We start from the raw sequence: 23312 nt of genomic DNA, 5'->3' as shown, positions 1-23312 counted from the left end.
GGTCGCGAGACCCGGTTGATCAGCCATACGGCTACTTCTCTAATATATTCTGTTCCCCTATTTTTGCTTCATTCTCTGCAAACCCAGGAGCCGGTGTTGAAGCTGCATTTTCCCCGCGAACCAAAAAAAAAAGACAACAAAAACAAAAACAAAAAGTAACACAAAGTCCAAGGACACATATTGACCTCCATGAAAAAATCACCACCTATTGTGTTTATTGCCAGGTGAGTACTTACTTCCTTTGCACTGCTTCCGCTGCTCACTAGCTTTCTAGACATGGCGCCCGCCTCGATGCTGCAGACAAAGATTGGCACTTAACCTCCCCAAACCCTTTCGATCCACCTCTTTCCTACGGTGGATGGATACAGTCTCGGGCACTTGGTGTACGGATAGGGAGTCTCCTAAAAGCCCGGCAGTTCACTGGAGAAGATCCAGAGAATCAGCGCAGCCATCATCCGACCTCGGATAAACAGGCAAAACCCGCCCCCGCACCCTCGGACCTGTCCCACCGATATAACGTCATTATCCATACCTCTCCTTACCTTCGATGTCTGCAAACTGCAATTGGAGTTAGTGCTGGTATCCACCAACAAGCTTCGGGCACCGAAGCATCCGAAGCAACTAGCTCAGCTCCCACTCTCCCCACGGTTTCATCACCCCCTGACCAGCGATGTCTACTTCGCGTCGACGCATTTCTGGGCGAGTGGCTATCACCCGACTACTATGACCAGATCACGCCCCCGCCAGGCTCGGACAGAATGGTGGCGTCTGCCAAAGGGGAATTACTCCGTCGTGCCGAGGTCATCCCAACCACCGATGGTTTGACAAGGGCGTTGTCGGGCCACTTCCCTGGCGGTTGGCGCAGCCAGTCACACCCTACTTCGCCGGATAGTGAAGACCACCGCTTGCATTCTGCAAAATCCCGGCGCCAGCGTGCCAGCACTCATGACACTCTCCAGAACCCTATCCATCTCAAACATGCAAAGAAGTCTCTCAGTCGCCTGGAAACGGACTTGCCGCCTACTCCAGACACATCTTACATACCCCCGACTCCCACCTACGCCGTTTCCACCTCGGACCCCATTCCTACAGGATATGTTGCTCATGCTCGGAACGCATGTACGAGGATCGACTACCAGTGGGACAGTATGCGCACACCTTATTGGGGCACAGGGGGCGAGTTCGGCGAGGAATGGAGTACCATGCACGAACGGGTGCACGATGGATTTCAGCACATGATTAACTGGTACCGGGAACAGGATCTATCTGACCACGGTTCTACAGCGGACTCGAACGAGGTAAATGACAGTAATGCACAAACGGTTCTCGTTATTATCACACATGGGGCGGATTGCAATGCTTTGATCAGTTCATTGAATGGTCACTCGGTCTTACTCGACATTAATACAGCTTCACTCACTATGGCTGTGCGACGCAACCGTGTCAATAAACCTGTGCATGATATGGATCACACACCTAAATCTCCGGGCCCAGAGAACCAATCGGTGTCACGGGAATACTCCTTGCAGCTTGTGGCGTCAACCGATCATCTGCGCCCTGGAATGAATCCCTCGCAGCTCACCTCGCTGTCATCTCCCCCCGTCCCTGTACTTTCACCGCCTCCAGTTCCTTCCTATCGGAATCGTCTTGGCGCTCGCCCATCGCTCCTCCACGAAACATTAACAAACGGGCCACCTAGTACTAGCCCCCGAGCATGGACCCTGGCGATGCGCCCGTCAACTGGTTCAATTAATTCTCCAGGTGCCTCTGGGCTTTGGAACTCGATCTCCTCACCCACTGATAAAGCGGATGCGGAGGATAACCTTGTGCCGAACTTTGGTGATCGGCCGGTCAGTCAAGATTCGGCACTCTCTGATAAGTCTGATCCATCTACAGATCTGAGCTGGACGAAGCAGTTACCACAACGGACACTGTCACAACGTGGTTTATGGGGGAGTGCTCAACCATTAGGGGATCGTGAAGGTGGAACAAAACGGCGATGGACGGTGGCGGAACAAAAGCTGTGAAATCATTCTCTTTCTTGAATTTTAGGATACCTCTTGCATGGCGTTTTGGTCTTGTCCTTTTTTTTTTCTTTTTTTTCTCGGTTTTCTTTATATTCAAAATATTACTATGATGACGATATCCCCAACCTTGGAACCCTCAGGCATCTACCAGGCATCCAGGCACTAACCTTGGAATGCCGCGGCTTCCCCTCATATGTTTGTCTCTCCCCCTCTTTACTCCCCTCTCTCTCTTTCTCTCTCTCCCCCCCCCCCCCCCCCCCNCCCCCCCCCCCCCCTCTCTTCTCTTCTCCTTTCAGGTATCTCTCTATACACCTTTCCATAGCGTCAGGACTTCAATGTCAAACATCGAAACAGACGGTCTCTCCGTCACTTATTCCACTGGCAGAACTGGGTCTCCGGATCTACGGCTGATCCACTATAATGATGTCTACCACGTCGAGTATGCAGTTATCTCTCCCTCCTTTCCTCTCTATACCTTTATAAACTTCAATTTGGAGTGATATTGAATTATATAATTATAGATCTGGCTCTGCAGAGCCTGTCGGCGGAGTGTCTAGGTTCCAATCCCTGGTAAATCATTACCGTTATCACCCACAGTTCGCCGGGCAGCCCGATATCCTGACCTTCTTCTCCGGCGATGCTTTCAACCCGAGTATCGAAAGTACAGTCACAAAGGGCAGGCATATGGTACCATTTCTCAACACAGTGGGCACCGATGTAGCGTGTGTGGGTGTGAGTATGGCAACCAGCTGCCCGCCAGGCATATGTACACCGCTAATCTAAGTACCTAGAATCATGATCTCGATTTTGGAGTCGTCCAATTCCGCCATTTGGCCAGCCAATGTCACTTTCCTTGGCTTTTAGCGAACGTTCTTGACCCGGCACTCGGAGAGGATACCCCAATAGCTGACTGCGGAAAGTCTCGCATGTTGACCTCATCCAATGGGCTCAAGATTGGCGTATTGGGTCTTGGAGAAAGAGAATGGTATGCGCCCCTAGAATACATATTCTGATGGGTTTATCTCGTTGCTTACTCCAGTCTACCTTAGGCTCGGCACAATAAACTCTCTTCCGCCTGATCTGATCTACAAATCCGCATCTCAAACAGCTCAGGTGCTTGCGAAACAGCTTCGAGATGAGGGAGCAGACCTCATCATTGCTGTCACCCACCAACGTGAACCGAATGACTACAAACTAGCTAATAACCTATCCCCCGACCTTGTGGATATTATTCTCGGAGGCCATGATCACTTTTACGCCCATGCCGTTGTCAATGGAATCCATGTGATGCGGTCAGGTACTGACTTCAAACAGTTGAGTTACATCGAAGCTTTCCGCAAGCCCGATGGTTTGCCTGGGTGGGACTTCAACATTGTGCGGCGAGATGTTGTTCGCTCAATTCCCGAAGATCCTGATACAGTGGCAATGGTGGCACGGCTTACTTCCAGCCTCAAGGCCAAGCTAGACAAGCCAATTGGATTTACAGTCAGCCCTCTCGATGGCCGGTTCTCTACTGTGCGGCAGCGTGAATCTAATTTGGGTAATTTTGTCTGCGACCTGATGCGCTTCTACTATGGGGCTGATTGTGCCATGATGGCGGGCGGCACAATTCGTGGTGATCAAATCTACCCGCCAGGGATACTGAAGCTAAAGGATCTGCTGAACTGCTTCCCTTTCGAAGACCCCGTGGTATTATTACGCGTTCGTGGTCATGCATTGCTGGCTGCACTCGAGAATGGGGTTAGCCAGCTTCCTGCACTCGAGGGCCGATTCTCGCAGGTATCCAATATCAACTACGGGTTTAAACTGGACGCACCGTCGGGGTCGCGCATTACGTTCGCTCGTGTTGGTGGCGAGCCCATTGACTTACAGCGTGACTATCTTCTTGCCACACGCGGCTATATGGCCCGAGGAAAAGACGGGTTCACGTCATTGCTTATCCAGGCCGAAGGAGGTGATGTGGAGGAGCTCGTGTCTGAGGAAAACGGCGTGCTCATTAGTACAATCCTACGCCAATATTTCCTAAGTCTCAAAGTGCTCGGGAAATGGAACCGTTGGAGCGCCAGCTTGGGCCGACACTGGGGTACTGTACATCGCAATCTGCACGGTGAAGGCTGGCTGAAGCCAGCGTCTCCCAAAAGTGAGAAAAAAGCAGGTGAAAGACTAAATACGCAGCCTACTGCTCGACGGACAGCCCGGTCAGCATACTACTACGGTCGATTCCCCGAAGAAGTCGAACAAGGCACTGAAGCTATCACTGAGAACGAGATAAATAGCAATGCCATGGACTCTGACTCAGATGAGGATCCAGATATCCTCACATCCTCACGGCCAACCACAAATTATGTTACTCAGCCAGCGAAATCATCCGCTGAAGAGGAATATCGTCTACAGATTGCGCGGCGAGTTGTCCGAAAGTGGATGCGGCATGCCGGTCTGCAGAGCAGAACGTTGAACACTATGGACGGCGAAGGGGAGTTCACTCCAGCCTGGACGTCGGGAATCTCTCCTCGACTGGAAGGACGCATTGTGGTAGAGTAGACATGCTCCTTACTTCTGTGTTTTCTTTCGGATCCTTCCGGGTTGTCTTTTGTTTTCGGGCATTCTCTTGTCCTCTTCAACTTTTCATGTTTCCTGTTTCCTATTGCATCATGCACATGCGCTGGATGGCCTGGCGTTTCTGACTGGACGGAATGCGTCGATACCCTGAACATTTTCGAACTATCCTATTCAATCAACCTTCCTCTTGGAAATCTCTTTTTGCAACAGATAGTCTCCTCCTCTCCAAGCCTTGTAAACCCCGTAAAGACCACAAAATGGCCAGACGTCCCAAAGGGCACGTTTGACCGATCCCTTCCATCCATTCTCGAAATCTCCCCGATGTGGACCAGGGAGATCGGATTCACGCACTCGAACCTTTTCATACAGGGATGGAAGATGCTGTGCATGATATTTTGTCCGTAGAGAATCATAACCAGGCTTGTTATAGATGGTCCAAAACTCGTCTTCTGTATAGTAAGTATGTGCATATAACCATTTCTTTCCTCCCAGACTGTGCACCTTGTGTTCAAGCTGTCGATTTTGAGCCACGAATCCGGCCTGATCCGTGGTAGCAGCAGGCCCCCAGATTCCAAAATTGAGGAGTTGGGTCCTATGTGCTTCCATATTGACTCCTTTGGCGTCATCTACCGACTCTCCTTCCAACCCACCAGCACTTCCTGGTGGTAGCGGACAGAGCCAAAGCGGATATTGTCCAAAGTTTTCAGGGCGGTCCAGCCATTCCAGGAACTCGGCAGCAGTAGACATTGGTACACCGACATCTTGGATTATATATCGACGCGCAAGACCGCTGACATGTAGGGCGTGATACATCACCTGGGTGTGCATGAATCGGTTGAGAAACCAGCGTGTAAGGAAAGTGAATGGAACACAGAAGTAGTGAAAAGCATAACGAGCAACCCAGAAACCACCTCGATCATAACGGAAAAGATAGTCGGCGAGAGGAATGTGATCCACCGCATCTGGCATGTGAAGTGAACTCTCTCGGTCGGAGATGTTGGAGATCTTGGATTGGGCAATTCGTTCGACGTGCAAATAGAACCAATCGTCTTGTCGACGAGTGAAGTGTCGAAGCTTTAGATTCGAATTTTGTTCGATTTGTCTTCCAGCACAAACGACGATCTTGTCCCGTGCATAGACGATTCCGTCCAGATATTCAGTGCTTGGATCAGCGCTAGCCTCTTTAAAGGTACGCACCGCGTCATTCATGTTGGAATTCACATAGTATTTCAATTCCACCAATGGCTGTGACTTTTTCAATCGAATTTCCAAAAGGGTGACCACTCCCAAGGTGCCAAAGGAAGACGCAGTGCCCCAGAACAAGTCCGAGTGTTTATCCGCCAGTTCCGAACTAGCCTCCACGCGGTCGTTGTATGCCTTCACCACTTGACCATCTGCCAAAACCATTTCAATCCAATTGACTGTATGATCGAAGAATCCCTCGCGGAAAGAGCTACTTTCCCCGGATGTCCCCGAGAATCCGCCGCCAACCGAGATGTTGGGGAACTCGACAACCACCAAAGGGACCAAGCCATGGGCCTGGGTGGCAGCCACCAGAGCACTCATAGAGACATTGGGCTCGACTATAGCTGTACATCGGCTGATATCGATCTCGAGGACGCGGGTGAGAGGTTCTGTGCTGACCGTGTTGGAGAGTGATCGGTTGGAGGGACGAGTACTGTTGGTGGCACCATGATATATACGAAATGGTTGCTGGCGACTATGGAAGTCGGCTACCCGTGCTGAGATTTCTTGTACAGCTGCAGTATGATCCATTATAGAAGAAGAAGAAAAGGAATATAAGCAAAAGCCAGAACATGGAGGAGAATGGAATGAGGAGAATGCGGAGACTCTCCCGAGACTCTCCCGAGGTCTCCGCATTTGAAGCTGACTACATGCAGAATGGTATGAAATCAAATTCAGAAGTACAATATCGGTATCATCAACTTTAAAAAAAAAAACAAAAGAAGATGAAAGGGGGAAATAAAGTAAAAGAAACAAGATAGAAACCTCAAACTTATTGGAGGCCAACTGGTCGTGCTCCAGCGAGATTGACTACCCTACCACCTCCAGCTGCTCCAGCTAATGTAGGCGCCCGAGGCTGTACCCAGCCGGGAACACTGGAATCATGACTTTCACGGGCAGAGATGGTCTGCCAAACATTGGGGAATCCTGTGGGCAAGATGCCTTTGATTTTGGCACCAGGAACGGCGAATCGAGGCTCACGATGAAGAAGATAACCACCCATCAGCCCTTGTGTAATCAAGGATGCGAAAATCGACTCAATTTCTTGCATCATGGATATTTCTGCTTCTGACCTGTCGTCATGGTCATACGCATATGGATCCAGTTCATAATCGCCATAATTCTCTTCTGGGTCTCCATCCACCAATTGACCTGGTAGATTAGGCTGTGATCGGCCTTCTTCGGTATAAAATCCATCCGGGGCCAAAAAATCACCATATTTTCCTAGTATTTCTTGATCGGTGGCGGGACTGGCCCTTCCATCTGCCCCTTGCAGGTGAGCGTAGTCGAGATCTGTAGGTTCAGAAACGACTTGTGATCCATAAAGGTTAGGCGCCACCAAAGCACGAGACGGGCCATTTCCGGATGATGCGTGCTGTGCTTGTAGCCATCGTGTAGCCACGACGAGCTTTTTAAGGTTAAGGACTGGTGGAGGTCCCTTCTGCGCCTGCGCCTGCGGGCCTCCATAGGAACCTCCATACATGAAAACCTTGCGTGCAAAAGATCGCCACACAAGAATCTCACATCGATTTCGGAGGGTAAATAGAATTCCCTTACGTGCAAACCATTGGGCGGTTGGCGAGCCAAAGAAGAGATGTTGTCGGAAAGCCAGGTAATCTCCTCGGACAATCAATCGACACAGTGGCTGGAAGTGTGCTGCTAATCCTTGTGCTTCTGATCGTTGGAGAAGCGCCTGAGATGGGAATCGGCCCAAGATAATGTTGCACGGAATGAGGTATGAGAGGATCAAGTGTCGCTGGCTTATGGCCTGGCGGTGACATTGGTCATAGGCGGCCTGCAAAGCAATGCGGGCGGGGAAGAAGAGGTTATTGGCGAAAAGGTATCGCCCGAGATAGTAGAGGTAGGTGACACGCTGTGAGGCTGGGAAGTAAGCCAAAGGGGGTGATTGGGCGCTGATGCTTGCAAACATCTGCTCAGCGTTGCGTAGTTTGCCGCACTGTTTTCCGTTAGCATCAAGCTCCGAAAGAGGGTAAGATAGTCGGGGATAAGACTCCGTACCTGAAATAGCAGTTTTAGGCAGAGATTAGCCATGAGATAGATACCAATGCGCTTGCCCTCCGGCTTGCCAGTAGGGCCGGGGGTGCCGGTGCGATCAGTGAGGCACTTGATGAAGGCTTCACGCACCACGTTGGCCGATTTTTCCACCAAAGTCACCTTCTCGATACTCTCATCCTGGTCCGCCAGACCTTCCATTCGTCGAATATGCGCGATCAGGTCCGGTCGACGATCGAGGCCCATTGCCAATTTTGCCAGAACTTTGGACAAGTAGAGAACAGTAGGAAGAACAACAACACCCATTTGACTATCTCCGAGGGCGAGCACACATTGACTGCAGTTGATGAGAAGTTTGAGTCAGCTTTCAAGCTCGAAGATATGAGTAGCATCCTCGTCGATAGAGTGCATTCAAAATCCTCCACGAGGGCAGCACAACTTACTTAAGCAGCGCCTTCAATTGGTTGTACGTTTCCAATAAGTTGTCGGTGTTCATATCGCGTAGGAAGATCAGGTAGAGCTTGACGAAAGTCGGGAACGCCGTCCATGAGCCACCCTTGGATCGAGGCACGAGAGGCTCACATCGTTGAAGAAGTTCGGTATCGGTTTTAGAACCCGGGGCGTAGTTCTGTCGCAACTCACTGATCATGCGCTGATAAATGTCAGAGAGCGGCGGCTCGAGCTGAAGAAAGTCCTGAACTTTGGCGCCATCGCGCTTCTGAACCAATTCCTGCAAACTGCCGAGGAATTGGTCGAGGACGGGGGTTTGACCCATGTTGAAAGAACGAAATGCTTGGTTGACTGGTAGAGTCGCACCAGAAAGATTATTGATTTGATTGAACGATCATTGTGTCATTAAAGATTCTTAACGGTCAAAGAAACCAAACCCCTGGAGGGTCGCAGAGTCAAGAGGCTCATCTGTTGACGGCATTGACGGCAGAACCCGTGACCGCCCTTTGTATACAATCATGGATGTCCATGAGGGGAGTTGATTCAAGTTTTCAATTATATTCAATTGTGATAAGCCATTGGGTGTTTGAATGGAGATATTATCAATAGGTAGTTTAAAATAGTAGTTCTAATCTAGTTCAAATGGGTTGGTACCTACATGTCAGCTATAGTTCGAAGATCTATACAACATGACAACATAACGATGATCATATTACATGCACACAATACAGTTGGTGTATTAGCATCTGTTGGATGAAACATGATGGATTAGATCCGCATGTTAGAGGACAAGTATCCTAGAAAATAGTATTGCTTTGTCATATAATAGATGAATTCCATTCATATATATATATACATTGCCCTCGGAGAGTAATATATTGTTTTATTATTACTCAATTCCCTTTTGACTTCCTATAGTCAGATCATTAGAAGCTTAGTTCATCCTTGGAATTATAAACCCCATACCAAGGACCTAATATTAATCACACCTAAGCTCATCGATATTGATGGAATGGGCAAAGTACACCAATTTCACATGAGACTTTCCTTGCGTGGAGACTTCATAGAGAAGAAATCAAGCAAATACATACACTACTCCAATATGATGGTGTATCATAGGTTATAGTCTACCTATAGGGAGGTGCTAGGTACGTGTCTTGATCCTCCTTTGCCGAAAAATCCAGGTTCCATTCAAATATGATGTCATACAACTCGACCATCACATGTAAAAGAAGGCATAACGTCACAGCACTGGAAGTACAAATATGTTGTTTCTTCTTTTCATGTTCTCAATTGCCATCAATTTTCACTTAAGCAAAAAATATCATGGGTTCTGAGTCCTTTATCTCGGCGCTCTCGGCGTTCATCCGGCATCCATTCGTAGAGACCTTTACCTGGCTCTACATGGCTATGCAAGCCGTGTTGGTTTACATATTTTCTCCGATACCCCCACCCCCTACCGCTCAAAATGCAAATCTTCCTCGAAAGAGAGTCGCAGTGATTGGTGCAGGCCTAACGGGTGTGTCCTCGGCTGCCCACTGTGTTGGGAATGGCTTCGATGTTCAATTGTTTGAATCCAGACCCAAAGAGCAAGGATTGGGAGGCATCTGGAGTGTCAGTTCTAATTTCTCTTTCAGTGAAATAAAATACCTGCTAACACCTCTATAGAGAGTCAATTCCACCTCCGCATTGCAAGTCCACAGTGTCATGTACCGATTCCATCCTTCGGTCCGGTTCGACAGCGCATATCCCACCCAGCAACAGATCAAAGAGCAAATTGTCGATGTCTGGAAGAGATATGACCTGGAAAGACGTACCGCCTTCGAGACCAAAGTCACGTCTGTGAAAAAGACCAAGAACGGTCAGTGGATTATCAACAATGACGAAGAGAAGTATGGCCGTTTCGACGGTATCTTGGCCACGGTAGGCGTGTGTGGAGATCCTAAGATGCCACCGCTGCCCAACCAGGAAAAGTTCAAGGGCCAAATCTACCACTCCTCTGAGTTGGATGGAAAAAATGCCAAAGGCAAAAAGGTGCTCATTGTGGGAGGCGGCGCTAGCGCCATCGAGGCCTTGGAGTTCGCCGTCAAGAATGAGGCTGCCGAGATTGATGTTCTTTCTCGGTCCGATAAATGGATTATTCCTCGCAATATACTTGTGCAGTCTCTGCTAGCGTGTAATATCTTCGGTCAGGAAACATCATTCTCGTGGATTCCCGAATGGTTCCTGCGCAAGTTTTTCTATCGTGATCTTCAAGACATTGCCCCGACAGACAAGGGAATCTTTACCGGAACTCCAATGGCCAATGATGAGTTGTTTAACCAGATCCGCGAGGGCAAAGCCCACTGGTTACGAGGTGATATTGTTTCCGTGGAAGAGAAGGGTGTGGTGTTTAATTATCGATCCAAAGGCGTCCCCAAGGGTGGACCTGGCCACGAACGACTGGTCGAGGGAGACATCATCGTCATGGCAACTGGTTTCAAACGGCCTTCATTGACATTTTTGCCCGATGAGTGTTTCGATGAACCCTACGGGCCACCTAGTTGGTATCTTCAAGTCTTCCCACCCAAGTACCCAGATATTTGCGCAAACAACAGCACCTACGTCGATGCGATTGGTACAGTGGGCAATATGCACATTGGAATCTACACGCGATTCTTGCTCATGTTTTTGACCGATCCATTGGCTAGACCTACAGAAGGGTGGATGAAGACCTGGATTGACTTCACCAGGTTTATGAAGCGTCTAGCACCCACAGCAGCATTTGACTTCTTTACCTATGCTGAACTGATCTATTGGTATTTCTTCGTCCTTGTTGTCAACCCATTCCGTTGGAAGTGGGCTTTGTTTGTGTTCTTTGGCATTGGTCGAGGCCTGCCCTTGAAATTTGTGGAACAAGAAAACTCGTTCCGCAGGGAGCTAAAGAAACAACGCAAGTCAAAGAAAGCTCATTGAATTGGGTTGCTATGAAATTTGGCCAATGCCATGATAGAGGATGCATGTGGCAGTGAAAGCTAAGGTTATCATAATTTGAATGGAATGCTTTGTTGGTGGTTTTAGCTTGGAAGTCAATAGCCAAGAACATATGTACATAATGTATCGGATGTGATATGAAAGCAGACATAACTAGCGCTTGTATTCAACGATATCCACATAAAGATAGAAAATCAACTCCATTACTGTCCTTTAATTTCCGGAATCTTCTTCTCCATGTTGTAAGCCAGATTGCCTCCTCGCAAAAAGCGACCCGGGATATAGCCCTCCTCTTCCAGCCACAGTATGGGCCATAGCAAAGTCACACCCAGGATACAGAAAATGGTTGCAATGAGATGCCAACCAAAAACAATCCAATACCCGATATGCGGCATGATAAACTTGACAAACTCCGATGTTTGATACAGATCTTCTTGCTTAGAGATGTAGTACAACTTATGGTCGCCATTGGTCGCAGCATCGCTCTTCACCGAGTCGTACGTCAGATCCAAGACCGTCGTGAGAGTCACCGGGGCGACATGGAACGGAACCAGCCAAATGGAGAAGATTTGTGACATATTCACATAGAGCTTGAGCTTATCTTCATCAAATGCTAGAGGATTGGTCAGATTTTGCAGTCAAAATTATGCTGTCTACAACCTTGGAACTTCTCGTTTGACATACCAATAGAATGAATATCTAGCTCGATCCGGGGTGACATGATCTTATACCATTGAAATATCTTTGAGACCCACCATCTGCTACCTTCAAAGTTGGGCACTCGGCAGAACGGATGAACAAAGGATGCATTGTTGGTGAAATACCGCTTAAGGACGGTTTCTTGCAAAGACGGCGGCGACTGTGTCAGACGCTGGATAACGGTAGGTATATCGGCCACTATAGAGATGAGCAGGAGCTAAACCGAGAAGGATAGACTGAGAATTTACCTGGGTTCTCCATTTTGATCAAGGCTCAATTGGTGTTGTTGGAAATAAAAGAAACAAAAGATATCAAGAGTTGACCCCGGACGGGATGCGGTGACGTCATGTTCGACTATCCAGCTTTGGGTTTAACATGTGAATTTCATGTGTCGTGCCTAGTCACCTCAATTGGGAGCCATCCAATTAAATAAGTGCCCCTTAAACAAGTGTTGACTTTTGATCAATATAACATGATTTATAGAGGCCATATCCAAAATTATATTTCTGTCAGCCCTGGAAGGAGTATGCCAGATGTCGGTCTTTATCGGCATGCCGAGTCATTATCTTCCGGCGGTGAGGCATAAAACATACATGTGTACTTAGGTAGACATACACAGTTAGACCGAATTGATGCGGTGAAATCATATCCTTCAATGTGTGTCGTAGAATGTAGATACAGATATGCATTGGTCAAGATTGACCTTGGGTAATCAAGAGAATTCCAAAGTGATTGAATTCCAGAAAGAAACGCCTTTGAACATGAAAATTGCCTGTTGCAATCACTTTTTACCGCTTCCAGCTGTCAACCTTCTTTCGCCGCTTGTCGAAGATCTGACCCATGCCAACACCATCACCGCGCTGCCCGTCCTCGTTGCGGACTCGCTTCCGGCTCTTTTCGAGTGCGGCTCCGTTGCTTTTGGTTCTCCGGGTGAGACGTTCAATGTTATCTGCGCCCTCATTGAGCCCCTTCCATTCATCACCACCGTACGTAGTATCCTTTCCGCGACCCCGTTTAGCCAACTCCTTCTTGGTCTCTTTCGGCAATCGGACAAAGTTGGTCTCTTCGTAGGTGGTACGCTCTGCCTCGCGCTCCCGGTCCTTCTTTGACTTGACCGTTCGGCCACCGTCAATGATTGTGCTACCGATACTGGGCTCAGCCATGGGCGCGGACGACATTTCAGCGCTGACAAATTCATCGATGACATTAGATCGAATGGGTCTGCGGTCCTGGCGTTCGCGACGCTCCGTTGTTGGCAAGGAAGTTGGCATGATCCTCGGGGGGCGATAAATGCCATCTCCGGGTCCTTCGACGGCGCCCTTAGAGGGCTGGGTCTTCTTCTGATCGGCCACCCCCTTGGAGAAGGCAGAAACATTGGGTCGGTAGGCCATTTCATCGATATCCTCTTCATCCTCACTACCGCTCGCATCTTCGTCCTCATCCGATGAGGCTTCGCTGTCTGATGTCGCGGCTTTGCGGCTTTTCTTGGTCTTAGTCACCTGAACTTTCTCCGTCCGTTCCGCATCCTCTGCGGCTTTGATGACCTTGTCCACCTGGTACTTCAATCGTCCTTCCAAAGGACGAACACCACGCTCGAGGAATACCCGAAGCTCGATCAATTTCTTGCGAATATCATCTTCGAGGGAGTTACCCGTAGATTGGCTCTTCTCCTTCGGGATTTGTTTCGCCGACGCATTTCGCAATTGGAAGATAATCAGGAATACGAGATTTTGCAAGTAGGAGAGGAGAATTTCACTCTTGGTGTCGAGGAGAGAGATGCCGTCTTGGGGGGGCTCGATCGTGACATCGGAAGGCGCATCCTTGTGTGGCTTGGGTAGAGAGGAGGCTGTTGTCGACAGACAGGTATTCAGAGTCTCTAGCAACGTTGACAGACTTTGAGGGCGTGCAGACGCCTGTGCTGGGGTCATGATTGAGAGTCGATGACTTATAGAGAACAATAATTCGCGAAACAAAAAATTTTGGCCGCTTCGACGATAACAATGGTCACGTGTGATAAAGAAAATAGGCACCAAGGCATCAAGCCAGGCATCCTTAGATCGTCATTGCCAGTCTGTCACTCGCAGTTTGTTACTTTGGCATTTTACCTCTCTTCGAGTAACTCGAGTTTCTCACGGATGAGACCGTGATTTTCTCTTTCTAGGGTAGCTTCTCGCTGTAAGCAATCCCCTTTTCTTTCACGATCGCCCATTGCGACCCTAGCTCTACTCCTATCCTCTCCCAAACAAACAATTGAGGCTGATCTCCAGGCTCCCAAATTCTATAGACGCACTCAACATGCGGTTCATCGATCGAGCCTCTTTTCTCTCGTCGGCTCTACTAGCAATCCCTTCTTTGACTACGGCCTTTTACCTTCCAGGTGTTGCACCGACCTCCTACGACGAAGGACAAGCAGTTCCACTTTATGTCAACCACCTCACCCCCAGCCTCTCTCGCGATGATCAGCTTCATTCGGTCTTCTCATATGACTACTACCATCCAGCGTTTGGGTTTTGCCGACCCGCAGACGGTCCTAAAGATGTGAGAGAATCTCTGGGGAGCATTCTATTCGGTGATCGAATTCGTACCTCACCATTCGAGCTTCACATGGCAAAGAACGAGACGTGTAAATCGATATGTGCAGAGGCCAAATTCGATGCCCGCAGCGCCAAGTGGACCAATCGTCGAATAGCTCAGGGCTACAACATCAACTGGATTGTGGATGGGCTGCCAGCCGCGCAGTTGAACTATGACGGTGTTACCAAGACGAAATTCTACAACCCTGGATTTTCTCTGGGTGAGCTAGATGACAACGGTCAGGCTCTTCTGAACAATCACTACGACATTGTGATTGATTACCATAAGGTGGGCTTCGGCGGCAAGGATAAATATCGCGTTGTTGGAGTGCTTGTCCAGCCCGAGTCTCGCAAGGACTCCCGGAATTTAGAAGGTGGGACCGCTGAGTGTGGTACCCAGGGCAATGGTCTTACGCTCAACGAGGACGGGGATACCACAGTCACCTGGACGTATAGTGTGTACTGGAAGGAGTCCCCCACAGCCTGGGCTACTCGATGGGACAAGTATCTTCATGTCTATGACCCCAAGATTCACTGGTTCTCACTCATCAACTCCGCTGTTTTTGTAGTTTTCCTCGTGGGTATGGTCAGCATGATTTTAGTCCGCGCACTCAAGAAGGATATTGCTCGCTATAACCGGCTGGATTCGTTCAACCTGGAGGATTTGGATAGTACTTCGGCTGCGATCGAAGACGGAGTCCAGGAGGATTCTGGCTGGAAGTTGGTCCATGGCGATGTCTTCCGTTGCCCCGAATCTCCACTGCTGCTAAGTGTGATGGTTGGCAATGGCGCCCAACTGTTTATGATGACCGGTGTGACTGTCGGTAGGTAGTCTGACTCATTCTCTTCTCCTCTTGGGTACTGATTTTAATTTTTAGCATTTGCTCTGCTTGGTCTCCTCTCTCCTTCAAACCGTGGATTCCTCGCTACTGCCATTCTCCTGATTTCCGCCCTTTTCGGTGGTATTGGTGGTTACGTGTCAGCGCGAGTGTATAAGACATTCGGTGGCGATGCTTGGAGACGCAACATTATCATGACGCCTCTGTTCATCCCTGGAATTATATTCGGTACATTCTTCACGCTGAATCTCTTTGTTTGGGCAAAGGGATCCAGCGGTGCCGTACCATTTGGAACTATGTTGGCACTAGTCTTGATCTGGTTTGTTATCAGTGTGCCATTGAGTGTGGCAGGCAGTTGGTTGGGATTCAAACAATCGGTACTATACAAATCCCCTCTCCCCCATATACAGACATTCAAATAACTAACCTCATTTTCCAATAGCCGCTTGAGGGTCCTACCAAGACGAACCAAATCCCCCGACAGGTTCCTCCGATGGCTGGTAGTCTGCGCACAATTCCGTCGATTCTGCTAACCGGTATTCTTCCCTTTGGTGCAATTTTCGTCGAGCTGTACTTCATTATGACCTCCCTCTGGACCAACAAGATCTACTACATGTTTGGGTTCCTGTTCCTTTGTTACGGCCTGATGATCATTACCTCTGCGGCTACTACCGTCTTGCTAGTGTATTTCTTACTATGTGCGGAGAACTACCGGTGGCACTGGCGCGCATTTATAGGTGCGGGTATGACCGGAGGATATGTCTTTGTGAATGCGCTCATTTTCTGGGCGACACGAGTCAGTTTTGGTGGATTGACGGGGGCGGTGCTCTATGTTGGCTATTCAGCGTTGATCGCCTTCATTGTGTTTATTCTGACTGGTACGTTTTCATTCCCGTGTCTTCCGGATGGGCTTTTTTTGCTGACTTGTGTCCAGGTTCCATCGGTTTCTTCGCCAGTTGGGCATTTATCCACCGTATCTATGGGTCAATCAAGGTGGATTAAATGTCTTCCTGTTGGTGCTTTTAACATTTAGCCTTGCATCTTGGGGTCTTCACGAGAGAATACTTCCCTGCTCTTGTGTGTTTTTTTTTTTTTGTTCACTTTTCTTTCTCTAAAAAAAGAAAGCCCCGCCCTCATTGCTTGGAGAGGTCTACCTCGTTGCAGATAGACTGCAAATTTTTTGTTTATGGAGAAATGAAAGTGGACTCAGATGTATATACGCCGATATAATGAGATCGTCAAATTGATAGAAAAGTGCCAAGGCCAGGGCCTCGGGATGTTCTGGACTCCCCCGTTCTCTCGCCACCTTCATCTTCAACCTCTTCTCTATCTTTAGAACCCCCTCCTGAATTCTTGTATTAGTTCGCTTATCGTCTTGTTTCATCTTACATCGCTAGGGGCACCCCTTGCGTAATACAACTCGCCACACCTCAGCCACACATCCCGCCTGTTATTACCCCGCGTCACCACTCCGAGCTCATTGCAAGGCCATCTCTCCCCGGTTTGGTTTGAAGTTGATGTGCTTGATTCTGTCCTAGAGGGGTCGTTCTGATCATGGGAAAGTCGTAAGTTCTATCATCCTCTTGCCTTGTTTGAAATGGCGGTGGAATGGACCCCGCGAATTCCAGAATGCACGTTTATCCCAAGGGGAGTCAGGAGCGAAGGCCGCATATCTCCGGTCTGAGATGTTGAATGTCACGCGAACCTAAATGCAGAGAGCCTGCGCTGACCCCATGTTCCGCAGTCAATCAAAGCTTTCGCCGACTCAGCTCGATGAGCTGCAAAGGGCAACACATTTCGATAAGAAGGAGCTACAACAATGGTATAAAGGTATGCGGATATATATGGGTTAACATATAAGACAAGGTTTAAGAGCGATCGCTGATTGTGGGCATATTTAGGATTCCTCAAGGACTGCCCGTCCGGTACCCTGACCAAGGAAGAGTTCCAAAAGATCTACCGGCAGTTCTTCCCCTTCGGCGACCCATCATCCTTTGCCAATTATGTCTTTCGCGTTTTCGATTCGGACAACAGTGGTATGATCGATTTCAAAGAGTTTATCTGCGCACTTTCCGTGACTTCGCGGGGCAAGATGGAGGATAAGCTGGATTGGGCATTCCAATTGTACGATATCGATGGCGATGGGAAAATCACTTATGACGAAATGCTGGCCATTGTCGAGGCGATCTACAAGATGGTATGTACAATAGGGTTTGTGAAGTCATATCCTAATGACTAACGAGAACGCAGGTTGGATCCATGGTGAAACTCCCCGAGGACGAAGATACCCCAGAGAAACGTGTACGGAAGATCTTCCGGATGATGGACAAGGATGAAAATGGCAGTCTCGACATTGAGGAATTCAAAGAAGGCAGCAAACGGGATGAAACCATCGTCAGTGCCTTGTCGCTTTACGACGGGTTGGTTTAGATTGTTGCTTGGGCGAATACTGGCGCAATGTGAGGCATTCTCTTTTGGACGGGCGAGGGGGATGCATTGCATATTCTCTGTTTTATGTTTTCTTTATCTTCTTTATTTCTTCTATTCTCTCTGTTTCTCTAGTTTACTTTGTGTTCTTCTTGTCTTCATCTTTTTGATTACCCCCCATGTCTTTGTATCTTTGTATATTTTAGACAAGTACAACCTTGGTAGTGAAGTGTATGTATACAGTGTCTACCAACTTGGCTTTCGACTCTTGACTTTGATCTGACTTGGACTATGTGCTAATTGACTCTATACATAACCTTCAAGCAAGGCGGGAATGGTGAGCCGGCTTTGACGGGGATAAAACCAATCCATTATCATCTCATGTATAATAGTATGTCACATCGAAATCACTCAAGTCGGCCCACAGACTAACTACCAGCTCTTCTCCATTCTATCCGGAATTGATGTACAAGGGTATCAGGAAGACGCAAGAGCCAGTCTCCAGTATGCAGGGCACGATCTAATATACTGGAATGAAAAAAAAAGCAAGGAAACATGGGAAAGAAAATATGTATCAAAAATCACATCAGAAACAAGAAGAAAAACCTGCTGATCAGATGATCGAAGAAGAAAAAGCGGAAACTCGTGAGACAGCGTAAAGAGGAATCAATATAGATCAATATCAACCACATGCTAATGAAAGAAGCACGAATTGCACGAGATCTGGGGCGCACGGCAGACAGCCATCAAGCCTTAGAAGCAGTTGTGCAAGGAACGAGCAGCTTTCTGATAGTGGGTTAGGATCATCGACGATCAAAAAACCAGCTGCTGCGCTTCCCGGTCGCTTCTTGCGATTGTACGCCCGCGACGTTCGCATTCCCCGGCCCGTCACCACCCCCACGTAGTGGCTTCGCGATGCGCGACCCTCCGAAGCTAAAACTCGCATTTCCATCCATGCTCGGTAAGCCGCGGGTGGACCCTTGCTTCGCTGCTTCGAGGCGTTCCTTAACAGCGGTGAGTTGAGCTTCGAATCTATCAGTGTAGTTAGTATCGAATGTCATCAAGCGATGTCCCGAGAAATAAGTCAACGCATACCGGTGATTGGCCTGTGTAAGCTTCTCTTGGCTCTCCTGGAGCAGTGCTTCCAGGCTGGCAATGCGCTCGTTTCTTGCAATCAATTTCCGCTCAGCGATTGCCACCTCCTTCTTCAGACTACTGTTTTGTTCCACGAGTTGACGCTGTACGTGCGTTAATTGCTCGAGGTTGCGCTCCAAAAAGGCCATCTTCTTCTGCTGAGCCCGGTTGTTTGATGATCGAAGGACGTTGTTATACTGCTCTCGGGCATCGTCCAAGGAGATTTCCAACTCGACGACACGCTCGCAGCGGTTCTGCAGGTCACGCATGAGAGACTTCTTCATGGCATCGAACTCGGTGATCTGCTGCTGCAAAGTTTTGCTTGCGGCACCATTGGTGGAGGTTCGGGCCTGGGTGTCGACGAGCGATTGTCGCAACTTGGTTAACTCCTCATCCTTGCGCGAAATGTCTGAACGAAGATCCTCGGCCGCCGCAATCTCAGTCTCCTTCTTTGTCACATAAACCTGCTCTAGCCGTCCTCGAATCTCTTCCACATCGCCCTCGCCCAAGTTGCGCGTCAAGAGACCCTCATACTCTCGTTGAAGGTCATCAAGCCTCTTTTCCAAGTCTGCACGACGGCTGTCCTGCAGCTCGCCAAAGTCACTTCGGTCATTGACAGTCAGCTCGGCTTGTCGGATAAAGCCTTGCGCCTCAAGAAGATTCGTGCGAAGGTCGAGGATGTCGTCTGGTGCAATGACTTCACCTTCCGAGCTGACTCGGTGGAGAGCATCGACGCGCTGAATGAGGTCCTGCAGCTTCCGTTCGTTATCGGAGAACACATCGCCACCAAGGTCAAACCCAGCCATCATCTTAGCCATCTTTTCGGTCTTCTTCTTCTCCTTCTCATCAAGTGCCGCAGTAGTCTCCTTTGCCCTCATTCGGACATCCAGAAGCTGCTGCTTCACCTCATCCAGCTCGCTAGTGAGTTCCGAGTTGGCCTCCCGGAGGCCATCCATGGTGATGGCGGCTTCCTTGCTCTCATAGGAGACCTTCTCGAGCTGCATGCGGAGTTCGTTGACTTCTGTGCCCAAGCGCTCATTATCCTTGCCAGTTCGTGCGCCATTCTCCTTCATAGACCTAAGCTCGTCTCGTGCCTCGCGGAGGCTGCGCTCCACGTTGACAATGTGTGACTCCTTCTCCGAGAGCTGGTCTTGGAATTCATTCTCACGACGCAAGAATTCCTCACGCTCGTCCTTCTCAAGCACCAGGCTCGGAGTGCTGGACCGATCCCCAACCCGTGAATCTGGGCGCGGGGTTTCTGAACGCGCAGTCTCCTGCAAACGCGAGGGGGTACCTGGTCGTGGGACGCGGGCTTCAGTCTTCGCAGCACTGACAATTTCGTTTCCCCGCGAAGGGGTCCATTGGTCCTTGGGAACGCTATCGCCGCTACGCCACATGCTAACTTCGCCCTCAAGCGCTGAGATGTAGCTTTCGAAATTTGTCATTTGGCTTTGGGCCTTGCGCAGCAGTTGCTTCATCTCCGATGAGCTCAGCTCTGCATTGACCTTGGCCTTGTTCTTGATGGCTTTGGCGCGCACACCGAAACGCAAAGTTGAGATCGTTTCCGCATCGTTGTAGCTGCTGGGCGAACAGTTGATGATCAAGGTCGTTCGAGAGTTACCACCAAGGGATTCTTGGAGAATACGAGTGAGTTTGGAGTCACGGTAAGGAATATGTGTCGATTTGCCGTCGGTTAATGCGTTGATGACCATTCCCAGCGCACTCAAGCTCTTGTTAATCTTCTTGGCCTCCTCCAGAGTCTGGCCACTGGCGCCGGTCTTTCCGACCTTTTCGCTACCAGCCAAATCCACCAAAAACAACTGACCACTCTTGGCGGACCCAGTCTCGACATTCTTCTGGGTGACGGTGATAACGAATATGGAGTGGGAGCGAGACGATTCCTGGTTCATGTTGGTTGCAGCGACTGCACGTGCTGCTCCTCCTCGGCGCATAACTTCGTAGACCTCCTGCACGCTAGATACGTAGACTTCCAGTAATCCTTTAACGTAAACTCCGCGAGCTTTCTCCTCGTGAACCGGCAAGTTGTCATTTTGGGGCACAAGTAAATCACGGATCCGCTCCATGTAAATTTCCATATAGCTGACCCGTACGGTGTACTCGATGTTGCTCGGGCTAGTCAGGATGCTGGCGAAGATTTGCTCGATCATGCGTGGAATGATACCTTTCCCTATGTCATCATCGATGTCGGAACCCATCATCGTATATGATTTTCCGGCACCAGTCTGACCATAGGCAAAAACCGTTCCGTTATATCCATTTAGAATATCGTCCACAGTCGGTCGGATGGAGAAGTCGAAGATGTCGCTTTGCGCGGTGTCCATAGGGAACACCCGATCAAACGTGAAGGCCCCTGTGCCCTCTCGGGACTGAAGTATTTGTTAACGTTGCCCTTGTGGTTTCTGGCTTCAGTTCCAACTCACGTTGATGCTACATGACTCTTCATTCTCAAATTCAACGATGGGCTTACCCCCAGAGGCCAATTCGACCTTGTTTTGCGGACGGAACCTAGCAACCACTATATATGACCAGTCAGTCTTTGTTCCAGTAAAACGCGCCTTGAATTATTGTGACAGTCTGCGCATACCCTTGATGGTGTTCGACCCCGCGGACCTGTGTAACCATATTAGTGATGGCTAACGCACGATAGGGCCGAGTGTATACTCACGCCATATTTTGAGAATGTGACTTGGCTATGACACGCGCAAACTAGAACATAGACCCCCCAAAAAGGGGTAGGTGGGCCTCGGGGTTCGTCAGAGGGGTTTCAAATGGAAACTCGTCTGTTGCGGTGTAGTGGCTCGGAGGAGGGGGTTGAGGATCAGGGGGTCCACGTGCACCGTGGACCAAAACGCTCCAAGGAATGAAGAAAAAGATAAAACAGCAGTCAGGCCGCAAAGAAAGGACGGCCAAACCAAGAAGACCTACAACGGGAGTTTGCAGGGGAGGGGGTTGACGCGAAAGAGTGGGATTTCAACTGTTGACAGTCACCCCGTTTGGGCTTACCGCCCCCGGACTCGGATATGCAACCACCCTGCAGATAAGCTTAATGTATAGGGAACTATACAAGGAAACATATCATTGAGGATCTCGTTTACTTGCATGTCCATTTGTATTCTTTACAATGCACATGCCCAGGGATCAAAGCGCAAATTTTTCAGGAAAAGCAGGCTAATGCACTAAAAACTATGGGACTATTCTTGTAAACCCACCTGGCATGTCTTGGGGAAGGATGAAGAATGAGGAACTGGAGATATCGAAAAAGAGATAAAAAGATGAGAAGAAAAGAAGATGACGTCAAAAAAAAAAGGAAAGAGAAGACAAAGAATACACAACCTGAAAGAATAAGATACCAAGCGCCGGAAACCCCATGCTGTGCAGATCAAACGGTCAAGCCGTTGTGCTCATTCATAAGAATATCAGCCCACCGAACTCGGCTGAGCGAATTTGATTGCTCAATTGTCCTCCCAGCTTTTCTCGACCGTCTCTCGCACTCGCTTGGTGTACTCTTTGCGGTTGTCTTTGTAGAGGTTCGAGGCCTCGACGTTAGCCGGAGATGAGGTGTTAGGGTCATTCAAAAGACTAGAATTGACAGGCCGCATATTAGTACCTGTAAAGTGATCTTTTATAACCAAGCCTGCCCTACCTCTGAATACTAGTAAGAATAGCCGCCACATCATATGTCGGACTCCAGCGGTTCTGCAGAATGTCGAGGCAAAGCTCACCGGTTCCGTACACATTGGGATGGAACATTTGGCTTATAAATTTCACACCCGGAGGCTTGTTGGGGTATTGTTCTTCGAAGTTCATGACCAGGCGGAATGTGCCATCTTCGAACGGCGTGTCGGCGGGGCCGATGATGACGGCATTCCTGACATTTCATCAGAACCATTGTCGAAAGCCTCAAAATATGCTGTGGAAGGAACATACCATGTCATGACATTATCAGCGACTGGAGATGCAGAGACGCCAGCTGGAGGATCGGTTTGCATGCGCTGTGAGCATGGAATGTTAGCGGGGGCGAATCATCTTGGACTGAGAACATAAGAAGAAAACTGGACACAAAAGAAACATTGAAAGAGCTTCAGTTGAGCTTATTTATGGATACAGCAGAAATGTTCAAATAACCCAAGGCAAGGTGATGATATTGACGCGTACCTTGAAGTCCCGCATGAGACGACGGCGGGCGGATGTAGACATGATAGAACAATCGGAGGAGGCGTAAAGTGATTAAAATGGGTTGTTAAAGCGGTATTTATGTAGCTAGAGATCAGGACTTTGCAGATACAGTCAGGGCAGAAGAAAAAGAGAAGAGAGGGGAAGGCGAGGAAACCCGAATGGTCATTGATACGGTG

The 23312-nt window shown here is 49.0% G+C and overlaps 9 protein-coding genes across 9 annotated transcripts; 4 read left to right on the top strand and 5 right to left on the bottom strand.

Annotated features, from left to right (window-relative positions):
* Positions 1 to 189: 189 nt before the first annotated feature.
* On the top strand, positions 190 to 2027 carry PEX2_054660 (uncharacterized protein; the record flags this gene model as incomplete). The annotated part of the gene is made up of 2 exons (XM_016742740.1): positions 190 to 224; positions 275 to 2027. The coding sequence occupies 2 exons, from the start codon at positions 190 to 192 to the stop codon at positions 2025 to 2027; spliced, it is 1788 nt and encodes a 595-aa protein (XP_016600991.1).
* Positions 2028 to 2362: 335 nt separating this feature from the next.
* On the top strand, positions 2363 to 4568 carry PEX2_054650 (putative 5'-nucleotidase; the record flags this gene model as incomplete). Its single annotated transcript, XM_016742739.1, has 4 exons — positions 2363 to 2466; positions 2549 to 2759; positions 2819 to 3012; positions 3077 to 4568. The coding sequence occupies 4 exons, from the start codon at positions 2363 to 2365 to the stop codon at positions 4566 to 4568; spliced, it is 2001 nt and encodes a 666-aa protein (XP_016600990.1).
* Positions 4569 to 4757: 189 nt separating this feature from the next.
* PEX2_054640 (PCI/PINT associated module) lies at positions 4758 to 8619 on the bottom strand (the record flags this gene model as incomplete). The annotated part of the gene is made up of 4 exons (XM_016742738.1): positions 4758 to 6346; positions 6651 to 7788; positions 7851 to 8181; positions 8288 to 8619. The coding sequence occupies 4 exons, from the start codon at positions 8617 to 8619 to the stop codon at positions 4758 to 4760; spliced, it is 3390 nt and encodes a 1129-aa protein (XP_016600989.1).
* A 1001-nt stretch (positions 8620 to 9620) lies between these two features.
* On the top strand, positions 9621 to 11249 carry PEX2_054630 (flavin-containing monooxygenase; the record flags this gene model as incomplete). Its single annotated transcript, XM_016742737.1, has 2 exons — positions 9621 to 9908; positions 9963 to 11249. The coding sequence occupies 2 exons, from the start codon at positions 9621 to 9623 to the stop codon at positions 11247 to 11249; spliced, it is 1575 nt and encodes a 524-aa protein (XP_016600988.1).
* A 221-nt stretch (positions 11250 to 11470) lies between these two features.
* Positions 11471 to 12227, bottom strand: PEX2_054620 (uncharacterized protein; the record flags this gene model as incomplete). The annotated part of the gene is made up of 3 exons (XM_016742736.1): positions 11471 to 11880; positions 11952 to 12164; positions 12215 to 12227. The coding sequence occupies 3 exons, from the start codon at positions 12225 to 12227 to the stop codon at positions 11471 to 11473; spliced, it is 636 nt and encodes a 211-aa protein (XP_016600987.1).
* A 527-nt stretch (positions 12228 to 12754) lies between these two features.
* Positions 12755 to 13894, bottom strand: lcp5 (small subunit rRNA maturation protein LCP5; the record flags this gene model as incomplete). Its single annotated transcript, XM_016742735.1, has 1 exon — positions 12755 to 13894. One exon carries the CDS (start codon positions 13892 to 13894, stop codon positions 12755 to 12757), a length of 1140 nt encoding a protein of 379 aa, XP_016600986.1.
* A 367-nt stretch (positions 13895 to 14261) lies between these two features.
* Positions 14262 to 17808, top strand: PEX2_054600 (Recoverin; the record flags this gene model as incomplete). The annotated part of the gene is made up of 8 exons (XM_016742734.1): positions 14262 to 15363; positions 15418 to 15755; positions 15821 to 16256; positions 16313 to 16361; positions 16917 to 16943; positions 17123 to 17208; positions 17280 to 17575; positions 17629 to 17808. The coding sequence occupies 8 exons, from the start codon at positions 14262 to 14264 to the stop codon at positions 17806 to 17808; spliced, it is 2514 nt and encodes an 837-aa protein (XP_016600985.1).
* Positions 17809 to 18608: 800 nt separating this feature from the next.
* Positions 18609 to 21630, bottom strand: PEX2_054590 (putative kinesin family protein (KinA); the record flags this gene model as incomplete). Its single annotated transcript, XM_016742733.1, has 5 exons — positions 18609 to 18837; positions 18901 to 21326; positions 21381 to 21475; positions 21545 to 21570; positions 21626 to 21630. 5 exons carry the CDS (start codon positions 21628 to 21630, stop codon positions 18609 to 18611), a joined length of 2781 nt encoding a protein of 926 aa, XP_016600984.1.
* Positions 21631 to 22412: 782 nt separating this feature from the next.
* On the bottom strand, positions 22413 to 23157 carry ubc2 (E2 ubiquitin-conjugating protein RAD6; the record flags this gene model as incomplete). The annotated part of the gene is made up of 4 exons (XM_016742732.1): positions 22413 to 22539; positions 22604 to 22828; positions 22888 to 22952; positions 23116 to 23157. 4 exons carry the CDS (start codon positions 23155 to 23157, stop codon positions 22413 to 22415), a joined length of 459 nt encoding a protein of 152 aa, XP_016600983.1.
* Positions 23158 to 23312: the final 155 nt, after the last annotated feature.

Source organism: Penicillium expansum (assembly GCF_000769745.1).
Source record: "Penicillium expansum strain MD-8 chromosome Unknown contig174, whole genome shotgun sequence".
Lineage (NCBI taxonomy): Eukaryota > Fungi > Ascomycota > Eurotiomycetes > Eurotiales > Aspergillaceae > Penicillium > Penicillium expansum.
Note: the sequence above shows the minus strand (reverse complement) of the source record. Positions and strands in the feature narration are given on the sequence as shown.